Genomic DNA, 19,887 nt, shown 5'->3' with positions numbered 1-19,887 from the left:
GAGAGAGAGAGAGAGAGAGAGAGAGAGAGAGAGAGAGAGGAGAGAGGAGGGAGAGAGAGAGAGGAGGGAGAGGAAGGGAGAGAGAGAGAGAGAATAGTGAATGCCATAGTGAGATATAAAACCTGGGCTCAGGTTCCTCATCTCAGGGAGGGAAGGGATCCTAGGAAACATTTCTTCTTCCTTTCTCTATTGCTGCAGGAACACTCATGCCAAATATTTCAAGCCCCAAAGGGACAGGGGGAAAGGGTCTGCCACTCTCATCTCTTTTGAGGTTACAATAGGAATGACTGGTGAAAGTATGAGAATAGGTTAGTCTCGAGCACTTTGAGTGGTTTGGGGAGGGAGGCCAAGAGAGCTGAGCATCAAGGCTGGTATAGTCTTGGATGTTGGTTTGAGATCACATAGCCCTGGAATTCACTTCTTCTCTTTCCATGCTTCTCTCCCTGTGCCTTCTACTCATTTACCTGGCACCAGAGGAATGTACTGACCTTCTGTCCTGGGGAGATGTGGGCATTGACATGATTCAGGACTGGCTTCAGGGAGCTATCATAGCGGACACTCAGGTTTTGAATCTGGATCTTTCCTTGGACTGGCCAGTTCTTTGGTATCAGGGAAGGAGCTGAGGAAGGTAGTGGGAGGAAGGAATGATGAGAAGAGGATCACCAAAAGTGTATAAGAGCCTAATTCAAGCTCTCATATTGTTTATGGACCTGTGGGTACCTTGGCTCCATTCTGGATTGTCCTTGTGTCCTCTCTCTTGAAGCCCTTAGGACCCTATCTACTATCCCCATCACATTCAACAGCCCTTCTTTCTCTCTCTTAATACTTATTCCTTCACCTAGCAGCCCATAATCCCATCTCTCCTATGCTTTCATCCATCAGCCCCTCATTCTTTCCATCACCCAGAAGTCTCTCCTCTGTCTTCTAATCTTTCTCACCCAGTAGCCTCTCACTCTTGCTCTGACTCACCTCAGCCAGAAGTCCCTGTATTTCTGATAGCTTTCACCCTTTCTTTTTCCTGAGTCCTCTTACCCAGAAGCCCCTCATAATTTTCAGCTTCAGTTTTCAGAAGCCCATGGATTCTTTTAACAGCCCCCATCTGAATCTCCATGTCTGCCAGGTTCCTCACCATCCAATTTAGGTAGTTGGACACCTATGGAAAAAGCCAGGACACAGGGAAAGGAATGACAGTTTTTCTTCACAGATAGAACAGGATACAAGTAACTTTGGGGGTTGCTAGACAGTTAGGGGTTACAGCTTTAGTACCCATTAGATTGTGAGCTTCTTGTAGGCAGGGATTATCTTTTGTCTCATTTTATATCCTCAGGCTTAGCACACAGTAGACACTTAATAAACACGTATGGACTGATTGATTTGGGAACAAGGGTCAGTTTATTAAGTTTCCTGTCTTTAGAGGAATATAGGAAAGATGTGGTGACATCAGCTCTAAAACTTGGATCTGAGGTCAGGCAGTTGTTCTAAGAAAGAAAATTTCAGTTGTTCTAAGAAGGGAAAGCTAGGAGAGTATTGAGAGATGACAACTAGGGAGAAGGGATTTGGAAGAATAGGTTATAGGGGAGAATTGCCTGTGGGACCTTTGCTCCCAACACAATACAAAATGGCAGATGGATGGTAGATTGTAAATTCCCAATAGCCAGCCTTGGAGCAGGGCTCCTTTTGGGGTTAGGGATGCCCTCGAGTGAAGTTTAGTACACTTTTCTATATAAGAGTCACAAGTGCCTCTGACCTGAAAGATTTTGGGGCTCTAAGACACTGATAATTCGGCATTGGCGACCTTGTAGGGCCAGAATCCCTCACTCCTCTGTCACCAGGATGGGGAATCGATGTTGTCTCACTCACCATTAGGGCATAGGTGAGGCCCAGGCCCACCAGTCCTGCAGGCAGCTCCTTGTGCAAGGATTTGGTGATGGAGGCCACAGCAGCGATGAGGACCACACAGGCACCAATGTACTCCTGGGAGAACAAGATGACTCCTCAGCCATTATGAGCTTCCCATATAACCTCTCTGCAAATCCTTCTGTACAATACTGTGAGGCACACTCTATAGAGGAAAAGGCTTCACACATACCCACTTTGGGAGTAGTATGATAGCTTCCTACACATATTTTTGCACACACAATATACACATTCAATGCAGCAGGAACATATGTGCCTGACACATTTCCCTTCACTCATATACATATTTGTACACACACACACAAAGATGCAAGAAGACAGACGAGGAAGAGGAGAAGCAGTGGGATGATTTAGGTCTGATGTTCAGAGGCCAGTGCACCAAGGATGGTGGGTAGAGGTGCTTTATCCCCTTCTCTTGTTTGGGAGGCATCCCATCTTGTCAATGTGCATAAAAGAGGAAGGAACCTAGGATTGGAAGCTTGGAGGCTGTGATCTGGGCTGTGCTACTTACTAGTTGGCTCACCCTCTCTGGCCTCATTCCAGCCAACCTTCCCTCACCTCACTTGCTTTCATAGACTCCATGTTCCAGTCCAGCTGGATGCCCCTCCAACCTCTCCCTGTGCCTCCCCGCCACACTCCATTATTCTCTCACATCTCCATGCCTCGTTCATCATCTCATCTTTCTGGGATGGACTCCAATCCCATCCCACCCCACCCTTTGGAAGCAATTTCTTCTTTAGGGAACAAGGTCCTTGAGATGAGTGCCTATGCTATATCCATCTGTATATCTTCAGTGCCCAGCACAGGGCCCCAAGAAAACTTATAAATGCCCTTTGAATGAATTGTATCTGAGAAATGAGACTGTTCAACGGAAAGATCTCTAAAAGCCTCTCTAGTTCTCACATTTTAGGGTTATTCTGGCTTATATTGTATAGATGGATCATTCTAGTGGGACAGGTAGGTAGATTTGTAGTTAGGGAAACCCAAGCTCAAATCCTACCTCATACACTTACTATCTATGTGACTCTGGGCAAGTCACTTAACCCCTTTGTGCTTAGTTTCCTTATCTATATAATGAGAATAATAGTATGTACTTGACTGGTTGTGAGCATCAAGGCTTGCAAACCTTAAAGAGAAGGGGGCAGTGAGGCAGTACAGTGGATAGAGCACCAGGCTTGAAGTTGAGAGGACCTGGGTTCAAATGTGGTCTCAGATAATTCCTGGCTCTGTGACCCTGGACAAATCACTTAACCCCTGTTTGCCTAGACCTTGCCCTTCTATTTTAGAGTTTCTTCTAATGTAGAAAGTAAGGGTTTCTAAAAAAGAGTTCTATAAATGCTAGCTATGATGGTGATGATGATGACAATGATGATCCACCTTCCTTGTCTTCTCCCTCTTTTCAACCAGACAACTTAGAGTTTCTATGACCAAAATACCTTTTTATTTGAATAGAATTATCTGTAGATTGCCCACCCTCACCTCCAAGGGCTACTTTTAGATACACCCTTGACTCTCACCCCCAAAACTTCCTCTTATTCCCCAAGGGGTCTGGACTTGCCATTCGGACTTCCAGCCATCGGTTGGCAGCAGTGAGGAAGAGTGAGGCAATGTTGTTGGAGTCAGTGTACTCTAGAAGTTTCTGCTGGAACAAGGCCTCATACCTGGAGGAGAAGGTGAAGGGTGGGTCCATGAATGAGCATTTGGTCTACTCCTTCCCTGAGATGCTACAGGGGTAAGGTGGTGGCACATAGTGTAATGAGGACAGAGAGAGCTGGAGAGACAACTAGACTCATCTTTCCCTCTCTCTCCTTCTCAGCTGTGTTCCTTTGTCTAGATGTGTGTGTTTGTGAATGTGTGTATGTGTGTGCGTGTGATGAGAAAGCCCCACAATACTGAGATAAAACTCAATTTTCCTCTCTCTGATCTCCTGCACTTCACCACCCAGTCCCTGGTAGTCAGATCTGTAATAAGCTGTTCTGATACCCAGGGCAAACAGGATGAAACATATTCTCAAATCAACTCTATAATTCATGAGATAAAATAATAAAAGAAGCAGTTAAGATCAATTCAGTTGGGCAAGAGGGGAATTAGTTGCTACAATAGATTCTATAATGTTGAAGAAATGTATGTGTTTGATAACATCAAATTGCTTACCATCTCTAGGAAGGGGGAGAAAAGGGAAGAAGGGAGACAATTTGGATCTTATAATTTCAGAAAACTTATGTGGAAATTTATTATTACATATAACTGGTAAAATAAAATATCCTTAAAAAAGAAATATGTGTGTTAAATGTTTGTGCCCCCTCGATTCCATTGCCCTGGCCCCAAACCCTAGTGGTTCTACCTTGGTTATAGGTGTGTACCACATACTAAGATCTCTTCTCCACAATCAGATTGTAACTTATTTAAGAACAACGATTCTTCATGGTTCCAACTAAACTTTGTATCTTTGCCAGAATTTAGCTTAGAACTTAACCAGAACTTGCTTAATAAATATTTGTCTATTGGCTGAGTGAATGAAGAGTTCATTGGATTTAGAGTTAAAAGGGAACTGATATTTGAACCCAATTATATTGAAATATGTTATCAAAATATAAAATAAAAATAAGTTCATGGACTCCTGAGTAAGAACCCCTCTCCTATTGTTTTTCTGTCAGGGGAAAGGCTACAGTGATGGAGAACTCACTACCACTGGAGGTAATCCAATTCGCATTTAGAGTTCAGAGTCTGGTAGGTATATGGTTCAGAAGGATCTCAGAGCTCATCTAGTCATTTTACAGACAAGAAAATGGAAGCCCAGAAGTGAATTAACTTGTCCAAAGTCACACAGGGATTCAAAGCGGGATCGGAACTCAGATCCTTTAATTCCAGAGAAAAATGTAGATTTTTTTATGATCATTGAGCTAAAATTTGCTTCTCTATACCTCTAACCTGCTGTTTTTAAGTTTTGTCTTTTGTGGCCAAGCAGAAAAAGTCCAATCCCTTTTCCCTGTGACAGCCTTTCTAATAGGGTTGATCTCTGTTGACCTCATCAAGCTCTGTGCTGCTGTTTAGATGCCCAGCAGCAGTCACTGTGGGCCCCATGGTCAGTCACTGCTCTGCCAGTCTCTGGGCCATTGCCCAGATGGGGAATGACCTTCTGACCACCCTTCTCCCTGTGGCTTGGCTCTCAACAGCTCCCCCAGAGGGAAGATGGGCCAGGACTCACCTGAATGCTCGGATGGTGATGAGACCTTCCATCGTCTCTGAGAAGTGGGAGAGCAGGGGCAGCTGGGTGCTGTCATCCAACTGCTGCAGGTCCCTGTGGAAAAAGAGGCAATAATGATGGCCTGAACTCATGCTCAGGGGGTGACCTGCCTCCTACTTGTTGAAGGGAGTAGGAGGGGAGAATAAACATTTATATAGCACCTCCTGTGTGCCAGGCACTGTGCTAAGTGCTTTACAAATATTTAGTCCTCCCAGTGACTCTGGGAAGTAGGTATTGTTACCATCTACATGTTAGTTGAGGAAACTAAGGGAAAGAGGTTAAGTGACTTGCCTAAGGTCATACAGCTTGTATGTGTCTCAGTCAGATTTGAACTCAGCCATCCTGCCTCCAGAACTTTTTGCTCTATTTGCCGGACTGTCTTGAGTAGACCCAAACATCCTGGGGAGGCAGGTTTCTTTTTGGACCAGATCCATAATTTCATATGTATGGGGAGGTTCCTCCATGGACAGATCAGAAACTTGTCTGTAACTTATTGGCTCAAGAGAGTTGCCTGGGGCACTAAGACATTAGGTGGCTTGCCCAGAGATTTAGGGGGGGTGTGCTAAAGATGAGACTGAACTCAGGAATTCCTCCCTCCTTGGCTGGTTTTTGGTGATTTCATGATCTCTCAAGGCAGACATTATTGCCCCCATTTCGGGATTGGAAATGGCCAGTTAGATGGCAGAGATGGGGCTAGGATGTGTGTGCCCTGAACCCTGGTCTGGTAATCCTCTACTATACTATCATGACCCAGCGATCTGGATCTTATGAGATGATTTGGGGCAGGGGAAGAGCCTCTGATGGCTACCCAGTGGGGAGTGAGTGTCACAGATGCTAGAGATCATTGAGTCCAAACTCCCTTATTTTACCAGATGAGGAAACTGGGAAGAAGAAGGAGGTTAAGTGACTTGCTCAGGGTCACGTAGTGAGTGCTCGATTTGAACTTGTGGTTCAAATCAAATGATAAGATTTGAACTCCTATCTTCCTCAACCCTGAATCCAGTACTCTATCCATTATGCCACTTTTCATTCTCAGTCTAAACCCTCCTTGTGTTTCTTTTAAGTTCACTTAGGAATAGCCCTGGGGATCCAAGGTGCAAAGCTCAATGTTAAAGCCCCCCAGAGGGGTATCAGGGTAACACCAAAGCCCTGATATACCTGGAAATATCAAAGACAAAAAGGTTGGATGGTTCCCATGGCAACCGATGCATTCTCCATCCTATATGCCTTTGAGGAACACACTGCAGAGTCCTGATGAGCTTGGTATATGCCCTGTGTGTCTCTATCACAGCCCAGAGCAGATGGGGTAGCTGTCTCTCTGCCTACTGAATTTAAGTTCTTTATGTCCAGTGGAGGAGACAGAGGGTCAGGGCAGCCCCCTGAGTGGTCCAACTGCGCTTTGAGGAAATATCCTATGGAGTATTTAGCAAGACACTGTCAATTTCATTCACAGAAATCATCGAATCTCTTACGGATATCCAGTGTACTGAGGCAGCAAAAGTATCTGGGTAATCTGGATAATCTAAGCAAAAAAAAAATGACCCATTATCTCTGAAATCTCAAATAGGCTTTGCAGGTCAGTGTTTCCTAACCATTGGGCAATAGCAGAGTTTGACGCATCTGCAAAGATTTCACTACCAAAAGTTTTCATTTCGTAAAACCTCTTTAACCAACAGGCTCCTTTCCCCTACATCCTGCTCTTCCTTCTACATGGAGTCCCAACAGGGAGCTTCCTGTAAGGCATGTTTCCGTGACCAAATGCAGATGGCTGTAGCCTTGAATCTGACCTTGAGCTGCTAATGCACTGACTCTCAGAATCAACTTCCTATGAGTAAAAAAAAAAGTTTCCAAGAAACAAAAGTCACCTGGATGCCACCCGGAAATACTTCTGGATGAAGTAGCACACGATGGCCAGGGGCAGGAGGGCAATGAGGAACACGGGGGTGACGTAGGAGATGACGGCCAGCGCAGAGACACAGAGCATCGTGGATCGACTCAGGCACTCCAAGGTGGAAGGGATGTGCTGAAAGGAGAGAGAAGAAGGAGAATTGGGCCAAGTGTCCAAACAGGAAATGGTGATTAATAGTTTTTTCCGGGAAGCTTTTCCAGATGGCGCTGACCTACCATGACCCTTCTCTTCCCGATCCCCTGTGACACATCCAAGGGATATAACTTAACTAGGGTAATTGGAACTTTGTCCCAGACCACCAACACCAGGTGGGATGTGGGATGCTTCTTCTGGGCAGGGAGGTTTTTCCATCTGCCTCTATTTCATGGATCTCCATTGGATTTCACCAAGTTCCTCTCTTAGGGTTCCATTTAATGGGCTTCTAAGACCTGCCTTCCCCCAACCCTGCTGGAGGCATTGGGTAGAGTCTCTGGGCAAAGGGCTACCTCCTCTCCTTGTATCCTTGCTTGGTCAAATTGTCTGTTGTATCACTGTCATCCCTGGCTCTATCCCCCATCAGATTGTTCTGATAACTACTCTTGTTATTCCTCCCTCCATCACCTGTGCTGTTTCCTTTACCTGTGCGTTCTGGGTCACTGCCACCATCCCTCTTGCCTGAAAGAATTCTAAATCTAACTCTGCCCCTTTCTTTTCCATTTGGCACCATCACTCTATTCTATTTCTTGCTAGTCATTTCCATGATGGGAATGTGGCCTCGCTAACTAAATTATACACTCCTTGTGGGCAGCCATCGTGTCTTATTAATCTTCTGCATCCCTCCCAGGTCTTGGCAGAAGCATCCATAACAGGTTGAATCAAATTAATTGAATAAATGTTGAATTGAATTCTCTTCCAAACAAAAGTTATCATATGTTATTTTGAACCTAGATTATAAGATTCTGACCCATGACACAGCTAGCTTCTGTAATGGATAGCACATCTGCTCAAGTCAGAAAGTCCTTAGTTCAAATCCAGCCTTAGATACTTACTAGCCATGTGGCCCTGGGCAAGTCAATTATTGGTTGCCTGCCTCAGTTTCCACATCTATAATACTACCTACTTCCCAAGGTTCCTGCAAGGATAAAATGAAATAATATTTGTAAAGTGCTTTGTCAGTCTTAAAGTACTTTAGAAGAACTAGGTATTATAGGAGCAGATTTTAATATAAGGCAAATCTTTTTTTTTTTTGGAGGGGGAACTCAAGTCAATGAATGTTTGGTGCTTCAAGTATGGGTCTGACTTTGTCATAATGTTGGCCTTTCAATGGGGTTCTCCCATGCCTCGAGGACAAGATTATAGCAAGGATTTAGGGTCTTGCCAGAAGCAAGGAGTCAACGCAGTTGATCTGGGGGAGCAGGAAGGCAGCAGCTTCTTTCAGTGACCCTAACAAAGGTCCCAGTCTCTCCTACTTTGAGGCAGTCTATAGCTAGTATAGAAAAGCAGAGGAATCCTAAGCTTTGGGGCTTGTGTTTCCTAAACTAGCTTTTTAGTCAGTGGCTATAAAAATGATCATTTTGGAAGTAGGGTAAATGAGAGTGCCAGGAGAGACCTCATCATAGCACAATTGTTTAATCTGTGGGAAACCGACTACCTGGATGGCTTTCCTGATGGTGTGTGCATCTCTGGGAAGGTCTGGTACACTGGATTGTGATGAGAATTTCTGAAGGTTTAAGGAAAGGAAAGACTAAAAAGTTGGGGACTGATTACTGTCAAACTGTCATGAAACAGTTGTGTCCCTCATATCACCTGAATCCTTCCCTCTCCTCTCAATCGTACCTGTATCAAGTATTTTGGTTCTTCCTACAGGATTAGGCAGCAAGAGGAGCCTGTGTTTGCCCATTTTCCAGCAGGGAATTTTTTTTATCCCCTAACTCACAGGAGGGCAGGATCTAAGAAAAGAATGCAGAGGATTCCAGGCTGTTTTTCCCTTTTGAGCACATGGAAACAGATCCCAGATCTAATTACCTGGTCAATTGTGTTACAATCTGATGAAAATCTGTTCAGGATGCTTCCAAGTGGAGTTGTCTCGAAAAACCTTAGTGACAGCGAGAGAGAAAAGGAAAGGAAATCATTCCAGCACCTGTTCATGATGTAAGTGTATTTATTTAGCAATTTATTTCAAGTGCGTATCCAGGCTCTGGTTCCCAGAAACTGCTTCTTCCTATTCTCCTCTCTCTTCCCACCTTGGAGTGAAGTACAACCCCTCCTGGTTCCCATCTGTCCAGGCTGCTACGGGAACACTCAGTGCAGGCAGTAATGCTGAATAGTACATAGAGATTCAATCTCAAAGTAAGAAGCCCTGGGTTCAAATCCTGCCTCTGACATATTGTGCTTGTGTGACCCTGGGCAAGTCACTTAAATGCTCTAGGCACTAAATTCGGAGAAAAGGTGCCAGATTGCACTGATTGTGAGATTTCCCTCACGTAGGCATTGTTATGCCATTGAAACCCAAATCTCTATAATCAGGTTTTGATGTATGGCATCAACACAAATAACTAAGCAGCAAATTTAAAAAAATTAGCCATACAGCAGGAGGTAGGGTGAGGTAGAAGGTTTATAAAGTATCAGCTAGATGCCTGACTGTTTTACTGACTGAAAAGGAGCCAGTGGGTGAGAAGCCAACCTTGGATGCTGAATCAATTGTAAGTTAGAGCCGTTGTGGGAAGAAGTGGCCGGACCCATGACCTTTGGTGTGAGAGAAGAGGAGCAATGGGGGTTCCTCACTGGGCAAGGGAGGAGAAACTTTCCCCTTAGAGGAGAGAGCGAAGGGGGAATTGAGTATCCCAGGGGAAAGGGAATAGAGGATCTCACTGGGTAAGTGGAAAGAGGGAATGTGAGGATACAGGACAGGGGCGCTTCTCTGAGGGGAGGATGAAAATACTTGATAGGGAGAGGAAGAGGCCAAATAGCATCTCAATGTGGTGGGGAGGAAACAAGGTAGCATCTCAGGAGGTGACAATATAGCATCACAGTATTGTGAGGAGCATCTCAGCGTAATGGGGAGAAGATAAGGTAGCATCTTGGTGTGATGGGGAGGAGACAAGGGAGCATGTTGGGAGGTGATTAGGTAGCATCTCAGTGTGGTGGGGAAGAGACAAGCAGCATCTTGGTGTGATGGGAAGGAGACAAGGCAGCATCTCAGAGTGGTGGGGGAGAGACAAGGGAGCATTTTGGTGTGATGGGAAGGAGACAAGGCAGCATCTCAGTGTAATGGGGAGGTGACAAGGTAGCATCTCAGTGTAGTAGGGAGGAGACAAGGGAGAGCCTAGGAGGTGACAATATGGCATCTTGGTGCTGTGGGGAGGAGATGAGATAGCGCCTCAGTGAGATGGGGAGTGGGAAGGCTGGGGAAGGAGCTACCTCATGGGGGCCAAGACGATCTGGTTCAGCAGACTTCGATGCAGCCTCTTGGCCACCTTCAGGCCTGTCCACTCCACAGTGATAGATGTGATCAGGCATAGTACGATTCCCAGGCTGCACAGAACTGTGAATACCATGGCATAGACGCTATGGTCGAAGGAGCATTTCTGCCGATGGCCAAAGATATAAAAAGTTATCTCAAAGTCTTCTTGCACAGAGACTGGCTCACAGTCCCATTGGTTCCCATCCTCCTTTGCACATTGTTTTGGTCACTTTTTCTTTAAAGAGCAAAACTCCAATTGTTTTCCAGAATGTTTGGACCAATTCACAGCTCCACCAGCATGGTGTCAGTGTGTCTAGTCTCCTTCAACCTCTCCCACATTTGCTATTTTGTTGGCATCCTCCACCCTGGCTGCCCTGTTTTCTTGGGCCTTGTAGCCTGCTTGAAGTTACCTCAGAGAGGGAGCAGTTCCTTGTGGCTGGACCTAGGGCCAAGGCACTATCTGTCCAGTTGGCCAGGCAGTAGTCTATGGCAACCAGCACGATATGCTTGAGTAATTGTGAGAAGAACAGCAGGGGCAGGAGCAGAACACCAGCTGTGGACAGGTACTTGGCACAGGCTTGCCATGGAATCTTGGCTCGCTGGTGCAGCAGGGAGGACAGGTTGTCTTCTTCCTCACTCTCTGCCATCTCCTCTGTGAGTGATAGGGATGATCTTACCATCACCTCACGTTTTCATGGTTCTACACTTCTCCAAGTGTTTGGTATCTGTTATCTCATTGGATCCAAATTAATCTTTATAAAACTGTCCTAGGAAATGGGTTGGTCAGGGAATTGCACCCCTATTTTACAGATGGAGAAACTACCTAAGAGGGTTAGTGACTTGCTTAAGGTCACACAGTAAATTGGTGGTGGAGCTGAGCTTAGGAGCCAGGTTTCTGGACTACTAAATCTATAGCCCTTTAAACTCTTAAAAAAGCTCTTACCTTTCATCTTATAATCAATATTATCTGTTGGTTCTAAGGCAGAAGAGTGCTAAGGGCTAAGTAATGGAGGTTAAGTGACTTGCCCAGGGTCACACAGCTAGGAAGCATTTGAGACCAGACTTGAACCTAGGACCTCCCGCCTCTGGGCCTGGCTCTCTATCCACTGAGCTACTCAGCTGCCCCTAGTCCCCATTTACTTTTAAGTTCCCAAGTATGCCTTCTCCCATGGACCATACCAGCCACCCCCTTAGGTATCGAATATCTTGTAGGTGTTTGCTATGCTGAACAAGGAGGCTGTGCCTCTCTTTTCTTCTGCCCTTCCAATTACAGTCCCTTATTTGGGGATGAGAAAATCATTGAAAATCAGGAGTCACTGAGCCTTCTCCTTAGTTTATGGGATTAACCTATACTCGTAGATTCAGCAAAAGGTTTTTAGTTTACAAAGGCACCGGGCCCACTCTAGCTGCCCTCCAAATTGCAAGGACCTCAAGGTCTCAAGCCCTGTTGTCTCTCAGAGTTCCCAAGTGAGGTCAAGGCTTAGTTCTTCTATTAGGGTTCTTAATTATATGACTGACTCCCAAGATAGTCTCAATTCACAGGCCCACTCTACTCCAAGGACATCCACCCCCAACCCTTTCTTCACTAACAGAGATGAGGACCACCACCACACCCCTAGCTCAGCCACATTTTTTGAGGTCTGGGACTGTCCCTGAGAAGGAGGAACCAAGGCTACCTCACCTTCCTCTTCTTCCTCATCCTGCAGGAGTCCATTCCGGGAAGACATGGCCCTAGGCAGACCTTTTGGTTCCTCCAAGGTCTTTCTCTCGACGACCACAGTCTCCTGAAAGATAACCAAGGAGACAAAACCACTTCACTTACTACCAGCTGCTCTTCCTCAAGCTGGAAAGGAATGGAGTGGGGAGGCAAGACTAAGGAAAACTCATGTTTTTGGACCACCTCCTCCTAGGAGCCTTCCCTGTTCTCAGCCTTAAGAGATTTCTGAACTTTTCCATGACAATCTGAAATAGTGATCTAAAAATAAAAGACAGAGATAAAAGTGAAAAGAGAGATCCAATGGAAATCTAGACAAGAGATATTAGGAATCTAATTTATTTTTTAATAGCATTCACAGGATCAATGACTCAGGCACCCTCAAAATGCCAAATGAATCCACTTATAGGTCATCCAGTCCCATGCTCTGTCTCTGCTGGGGGTAAACTCCTTATCTTGGTTCAGGGTTCTTGGGCACTGTCCCACTTCCCAGCTACTTCCCAGCTCATAGTTCATAGTTCATAGCTCATTGCTAATCAAGAGAAGAGAACACTGACTTCATTCTCTGTAGGCCCCCTGGGTTTAGGGAGGAAGGTAGATAGCTCTCATCAAAGCATATTATTCCCCTTGTTAGGGGACAAGGGGAGCTGAAAACCCCAGATGCCAGAGGTCCCTAGAACTCAACCTTTTCCAGTTCTTGGTCTTGACGGTTCATGAGCGTCTTCCATTGCTCAAACAGCTGAGACTCAGACATCTGGATATCCTTGAGTGTCCCTTCCCGCTGGATGGTACCATCTTTCATGGCAATGATCTAGGAAAACAAGAATACAACTTGTCTTCTTGTTATCTTTGGCAGTCTTTTTTTTTTTTTTTGGATACATGCCACTGAAAAAGAGCTGGACATGGAGCCAGGAGTGAAGTGGCTTCTAATTGCAGCTTTGATATTTACTAGTTGTGTGACCATAGGTAGGTCACCTTACTTTATGTGCCTCAGTTTACCACATTTCTAAGATGGGAATAACAACATGGTAAATTCTATGAACCATAAAAGTGTTATGAAAATATGAATATTATTATTATTATTTTGTATCTTCCATTAGAAGTGGGGATTCTTCATGGGAAATTGCTTGAGGACAAGATCTGTGTCTTCTGTCTCAGACCAGACTTTTTCTCATGAAAGTGACATTGTGTTACCAATTAGACTTGAGGTTCCTCAAGGAGATTAGAGCCTATGCATCTTTCATTGACCTGAGGACTCTCCAGGACTGGCACTATGTCCCTTTGGGATCTTCTCCAGGTCCTAGCACAGAATGGACCTCTATCCAGGACTAGGGCATGTCAGAATTCTAGAGAATGATAGTTTGTGTCCAGCATGAATCTTTTCTGGAATCTGGCAAGTACTCAATTAGGCAGTCGGGTCAGACTGATGCCAGCTTGAGAAGACTCTTGGATAAGCTGTGACTGCCTACAAGAATGACCCAAATTTAGACTTCAGAATTAATCTGCTCAGTTAATGATTCCCTCCTTCCCTCCCATTCCCCATCTTCTTTTCCTTAACCCTTTGAACCATTCATCCTTGGCACCCATCAACCAGGCCCTCACCCAGTCTGCATGGGGCAGGTACTGCAGCTTGTGGGTTACTAGGACCACAGTCCTCTTATCCTCTCGGAGCAACTCAAGAATCCCAGCCTGCATTAAATGGTCACTTAGGTGGATGTCCAGGGCTGAGAATGGATCGTCCTGAGCAGAAGAAGGAATGGTTAGGAACAGGAATTTGTAAAGAAGGAGTTATATAATGGGAATAATAATGATGATGATTGGAACACTACCAGTTCTTGACTTTGCTCTCTTATGACTTAACTATATGATGTTAGACAAGCTGCTTCATATCTAAGGGCCTCCGTTTTTTCATTTGTAAAATGGGCACAAAACTTTATGCTAACTATCTTACAAAGCTGCTATGAGGACCAAACAAGATATCAATGAAAGTACATGGTAAGCTGCTATTGAAATATAGGTTGTCAGTATAATTAGCATCTTCCTTTTTAAGTTATCATGTGATAACCACCTTTCTTCTAACATCATGTCTTGGGGAGTGGTAGGGTATCAGGATGGTAGGGATAAGATACAGTTGCTTCTTCACTTAGAATTTGTTCCACTTGCCCCCTTCCTGTACACACACCCTTCCTCTCCTAGTCTAAATCTTAGATTTGGGAATCAAAAGAAAGGTTCGAGGTAGAAGGCTGTCTCTTTGATATATTAATTATATCACCATGACTCAGTTGTCCCCTCACTGAGCCTCATCTGTAAAATGGGTCTATAATAACATTCCCACCACTTACTTACGCCAGTAAAATGTAGAGACATGCAGGGCAGGAGCTGAGGACAGGATGAGGTGTGGGTAGACAGGATGAGGGGGGGAGATGGCTGGGCAAACTCACCAAGAACACAACATTGGTGTGCTGGTATAGTGCCCGGGCCACACTGATACGTTGACGCTGACCTCCTGATAGGTTGATGCCCTGGTACCAATGGAGAATAACTGGTCATTGTCCTCTCCCTGGGTGATGTCACAGATATTAAGATCCGAGTGTGGAGGGAGCTGTCTATGCTCAAAGCAGGGGAAGTTTTAAATGATCATTATTATCTAATTTTTTTCTCGTCTAACTTCATTCTTGATTTCTCTTATGTTGATATTGTAAGCCCCAAAGCCTCAGATAGATTTATTAAATAGGCCGTCTGTACTCATTGTCTCCACTTCTCTACCCTTTGTAGTCTGAGGAAACTTTAGAGTATATAATACATTATTATATATATGGTCAGGATAAGGTTCTAGGATTGTTTTCTTTTAGAGGGAAGGCTTGGAGGCAGGGCTGGTGTGGTCTTCAAGTCTGAACAGCAAATGGAGACAAAACTGTATCTATTTTCCACGTGAAAGGCAACATGCAATGGGAAAAGAGCACTGGGTTTGAGGTTAGGATCCCTCAGTTCCAATCTTGGCACTCCTATTTTACAACTGCATGACAGAACAAGTCAATTAACCTTTTTGGATCTCAATTTTTTCATCTGTAAAATGGGTTCCATAATGCTTACACTATCTCCCTTACAAAAGGAAGAAAAGAGCTTTCAATTATTGTTGATACTACTATAATAATCACAATCATGGAAGAAACAGACTTTAGCTCAGTAGGAGAGATTTAAGTTAGATCCAAGGAAGAATTTTCAGATACTAAATTTGGTTAAAGTTAATTCTTATGTTTAAGATGGATAATATGACTACTTCTTTTCATATTCTTAAAGCCAGTTACCTCCTGATAAATTCACTCTAGAGAATCTCTGCTGTAACCTAGAGCTCCTGGTGATGGTTTTTGATTCAATGGCAGATAGTACTTTAGCACCTAGTAACTGGGTTTCGAAAATAGGATGATTGAGAGTTGCAGGGGAATCAGAGATGTGAGAAGGACTATTATAAGAATAAGCTTTGAGAACCCCCAACACCCTAGAAGATAGCTACTAACCCGCTCACCAATCTGGGTCTGGTCTCCATGGGGCAGGATGTCGATGTCAGACTGGAGAGAGCAGGCATCAATGACAGCCTTATATCTGATGTTTAGGGAGATAGAAGTGGACACAGCATGGCTTAGCCCAAGAGTCTCAGCCTATATTTTATAGAGGGTCATTACTAGGAAGAGGGATTTGGGGTTGGAGAGACTGTCATGGATACAGATGGTTAACGAGCCTTCTCAGCTTGGGAGAACAAACATCATCTGATTCAGAAAAGCGCCTGGGGTCAGCACCTTACTCAGGCTCATAACTGGGCTAGTTAAATATTTAAGGAGTTAAATTGGATGGTGACCCAGCAACAGTGGGTCCCTGTGCTCTTTACATGTTGCAGGGGGGAAAAATCAGTCAAAACTCCCTACCCCTTTGGCCTGTCTGCCATGATTACTGATAATGCTATTAAATATTTGTTTAGCTCCCGCACCCCAGAAGTGTCTCCTATGTGGAGCTGGAGCAGAGCTGCATAGACAGAGAGGGCTGGAAGCAAGAGCCTAGGCTTCCTCCCTACCTTGTTCTAGACACAGCATCAGATTGAATAGCTCTCTACTTGACCCTTCCCCTCCTTTCTGCTCCCATCCCCAAACATAAGGCTCTGGATATGTTGGATCCAGATATCCAAAGGGAATTTGCATTTGAAGTCACTTCCATCTAAATCATCTGGAAAATTCTGAAATCTCTACCCAGATGGAGAGTTAAGGAGGTAAAGTGGATGGGAATGTACATGGTGACCCAGCAACAATGTTGAGAACAGTATTCTCCCAACACTATGGACCATTGTCAGAGGATGCAATTTCAATGAGCCTGGATGGAGGGCATGAGCGCTAGGTCTTTGAGTAGTTCTGGGGAATGAAGATCACCATCTTCTGTACTGTAAGAGTGGGGAATTAAGGGAAGTACACTCAAGTACTGATCCATCTAGCAATGATTCCATTAGCCCTTTCCTTCCCAGGCCTGAGAGAGAAGCTTTTACCTTTGTTTGTTGAAGGGGCTTTCAAATGTAATGTTCTCCTCCACTGTGGCATTAAGCAACCATGGTTTCTGGGAGGCATAGGCCACTGGACCCCTCTTTCTGAAAAGGAAAGCCAGGGAGGGACTGAAGTGAATGCCAATGAGAGCTTCTAATGTGACAACCCCAGATTAGCCTTACGTAGGTTCTTCCAAATATCATCTTCAGTGGCTTAATAAAGCCCAAGAAAAACTATCCTTAAAGGGGCAGTTTTTGTGTTCCCGGAATTTCCTTCCCTTCTTCCTCCCCTCCCTCCTCCCTCCCTCACTTCCTTTCTTCTTCCTTTCCGTTTGTTTCCTTTCCGTTTGTTTCCTTTCCGTTTGTTTCCTTTCCGTTTGTTTCGTTTCGTTTCGTTTCGTTTCGTTTCGTTTCGTTTCGTTTCGTTTCGTTTCGTTTCCTTTCCTTTCCTTTCCTTTCCTTTCCTTCTCTTTCCTTTCCTTTCCTCCTTCCTTCTCCCTCTCTCCCTCTCTCTCCTTCCCTCCCATGAGCTATGAGAACTGAGTACCTGGTATCCAAGCCAGCATTTGTTTCTCTCTCTGGGCTGTAGTGAAGAGAAAGAAAAGATATAATTTAGTTTTTAGAAANCTCCTTCCTTCTCCCTCTCTCCCTCTCTCTCCTTCCCTCCCATGAGCTATGAGAACTGAGTACCTGGTATCCAAGCCAGCATTTGTTTCTCTCTCTGGGCTGTAGTGAAGAGAAAGAAAAGATATAATTTAGTTTTTAGAAAAGTGGTCAGGGTCCTTCATGTATACTGTGCTCATTCCAACTGAGACCCAATTCCATTCTGAGCTCAGTCTTGAAGCCTTGGTACACCAACCAACCCCACGGGAAAACTCTCAAATACTCAGGGCCACATGTTCATCCTGTTTCTTTCTGCCTCTGGGAGTAACCTTCATTGACATAGGGCAAGGGGAAAATATTCAATTGTTTTGGGAAAATATGTGAGGAAAAGTGCCAGTAGGTTATGGGTATGTGAGAATGTGTGTGTGTGTGTGTGTGTGTGTGTGTGTGTGTGTGTGTGTGTGTGAGAGAGAGAGAGAGAGAGAGAGACAGAGACAGAGACAGAGACAGAGACAGAGACAGACACAGAGAGAGAGACAAAGATAGAGAGACAGAGAGATAGAGTGACAGAGACAGAGAGACAGAAAGACAGATACAGAAAGATAGAGATACAGAGAGACAGAGACAGAGACATCCAGAGACTGAGGCAAAGAAAGAGACAGAGAGAGATGTGCAGGGAGAGATAGAGACAGAGATTTAGGGACAGAGACATGAGAGAGACAAAGAGAGATTAGATAGAGTGAGATAGAGACAGTGAGAGAGAGTAAAAATAGGGACACATATCTGGAGGCAGAGACAGAAAGACACAAGAGAGATAGACAGAGAGATAGACACCCACACACAGACTAAGATAGAGATACAGAGACAGAGAGAGATGACAGAGAGAAACTCCACAGGTTAGGAAGATGGGGGGAAAGCTTCCCGGGGTTGAGAGAAGGTGAGATCCAAGCTGTGGAATCTCTACAGACAAACTCTGCATTTGTGTAACAAGTAAATAAACTTCTCCCATTGATGAATTCCTTCTAGAACTTTGAGGAAGGGCTCAAAGCAGTCACGCTTCACTTATTAGTCTTTACAGCTCTGTTTCTGCTGCCAAGGATAGGGCATGCTCCAATTTCTGGGTTGTGCCACCACCTGCTTTTCCTCTTCCCTGGGCTTTCAACTCTTTTATGTGTTGTCTTCCCTCTGGAAGGTAAGCTTCTTGAGGGCAAGGACCATCTTTCTTTTTACTTGTATTTGCATCTCCAGTGCTTAGCACAGTGCCTGGAACATAGTAAGTGCTTAATCCATGCTTGTCAATTTGACATCTAGTGGGCTCGCTTGACTACAGAAACAACTCACAAAGTAATTTCTTTCATCTGCTGTATCCCTGAGCAAGCTGGGGAGCTCAGATCTTATATCTCAGGGGAAACTTCAATGAGGGATAAGAGGAAGGAAGGGAACAAGACTCTTAAATCTGTCCCTGCTTGAGTAGTCCTTCTGTAGCTGAGAACAGATGGGGAGCAAAGACAATGTACTTGGGAATGGAGAGTTTTTATAACTTCTTTTCAAAGTTCTGTCTGTTTGTCTTGCCTTTTGTTTTAGAGTCAATACTGAGTATCAGTTCCAAGGCAGAAGAGCAGCAAGGGCTAGGCAGTTGGGGTTAAGTGACTTGCCCAAGGTCATACAACAAGGAAGTATACAAGGCTAAATTCGAACCCAGGACCTCCCATTTCCAGGTCTGGTTCTTCATCCACTGACCCACATATCAGTCCCTTACAATAACACATAAAACCAACCTGTTCAATAGCCAGCAGGCACAGTATTATACCATAAGAAATGATGAATATGAAAAATTTGTAGAAACATGACTCATATGAAGTGAACCAGAGTGAAGAACAATGTAGGGAAGAAACACTATAATAATGTAAAAGAACATAGTAAGGAACATTTAAATTCTGATTAAACATAATAACCCATCTTCATCTTGGAAAGTTAATGAGAAGACATTAATTAGCACAGTGGCTGGCATATAGTGCGGGTTTAATAAATACGTATTAACTGACATTGATAGCCCTCTCTTCTCAACAGGGACATGAGGGACTATGGATGTGGTAGGGGGTATTTACTGCCAAACAAGGTAATTTGTTCATTGGTTCTATCTAGATGTTCTTTGTTGAATAGAGGCAGAGGACAACTGGAGTATGAAAACAGATGGGATGGCAACAATAAAACTTTAATAAAAGATTTTCAAAATGGCACTAGAATGATTTCATTCCAAATGGTAGACAGATACAATGTGATGACCATGTCATGGAACTGATGCTTGTAGCTTTTGGAAATAACAGTCATGACTTCAGTCATACCTGAATATGTAGGTATTCGTGTGTGTGTGCCAATGTACATGTATCTCTGTACAGTTCTATGTATGTAGAAAGAGGCCATGTGAGAGGAAGGAGGTAGGGAAGAAGGGAGGGAAGGGGAGAGAGAGAGAGAGAGAGTCAGAGAGAGGGAGAGAGAGAGAGAGAGAGAGAGAGAGAGAGAGAGAGAG

General features: G+C 44.4%; 1 protein-coding gene across 1 annotated transcript in view; it reads right to left on the bottom strand.

The window, feature by feature from the left end:
• Positions 1–19,887, bottom strand: part of ABCC8 (ATP binding cassette subfamily C member 8) — a 119,740-nt gene that overhangs the window by 11,958 nt on the left and 87,895 nt on the right. Inside the window, exons 13-28 of the mRNA XM_044681809.1 lie at positions 17,445–17,480; positions 16,761–16,859; positions 15,748–15,832; positions 14,671–14,751; positions 13,832–13,969; positions 12,915–13,040; positions 12,197–12,299; positions 10,926–11,167; positions 10,473–10,639; positions 9,078–9,147; positions 7,030–7,187; positions 5,126–5,218; positions 3,476–3,578; positions 1,861–1,974; positions 1,033–1,153; positions 489–619 (exon numbers count right to left, since the gene is read on the bottom strand). Of these exons, the coding sequence (XP_044537744.1) occupies positions 489–619; positions 1,033–1,153; positions 1,861–1,974; positions 3,476–3,578; positions 5,126–5,218; positions 7,030–7,187; positions 9,078–9,147; positions 10,473–10,639; positions 10,926–11,167; positions 12,197–12,299; positions 12,915–13,040; positions 13,832–13,969; positions 14,671–14,751; positions 15,748–15,832; positions 16,761–16,859; positions 17,445–17,480 (1,867 nt within the window). The remainder of the gene's footprint in view (positions 1–488; positions 620–1,032; positions 1,154–1,860; positions 1,975–3,475; positions 3,579–5,125; positions 5,219–7,029; positions 7,188–9,077; positions 9,148–10,472; positions 10,640–10,925; positions 11,168–12,196; positions 12,300–12,914; positions 13,041–13,831; positions 13,970–14,670; positions 14,752–15,747; positions 15,833–16,760; positions 16,860–17,444; positions 17,481–19,887) is intronic.

The sequence above is a fragment of the Gracilinanus agilis genome, chromosome 6, assembly GCF_016433145.1.
Source record: "Gracilinanus agilis isolate LMUSP501 chromosome 6, AgileGrace, whole genome shotgun sequence".
Lineage (NCBI taxonomy): Eukaryota > Metazoa > Chordata > Mammalia > Didelphimorphia > Didelphidae > Gracilinanus > Gracilinanus agilis.
The sequence above is the reverse complement of the archived record's forward strand: the minus strand, read 5'-3'. Positions and strand labels throughout refer to the sequence as shown.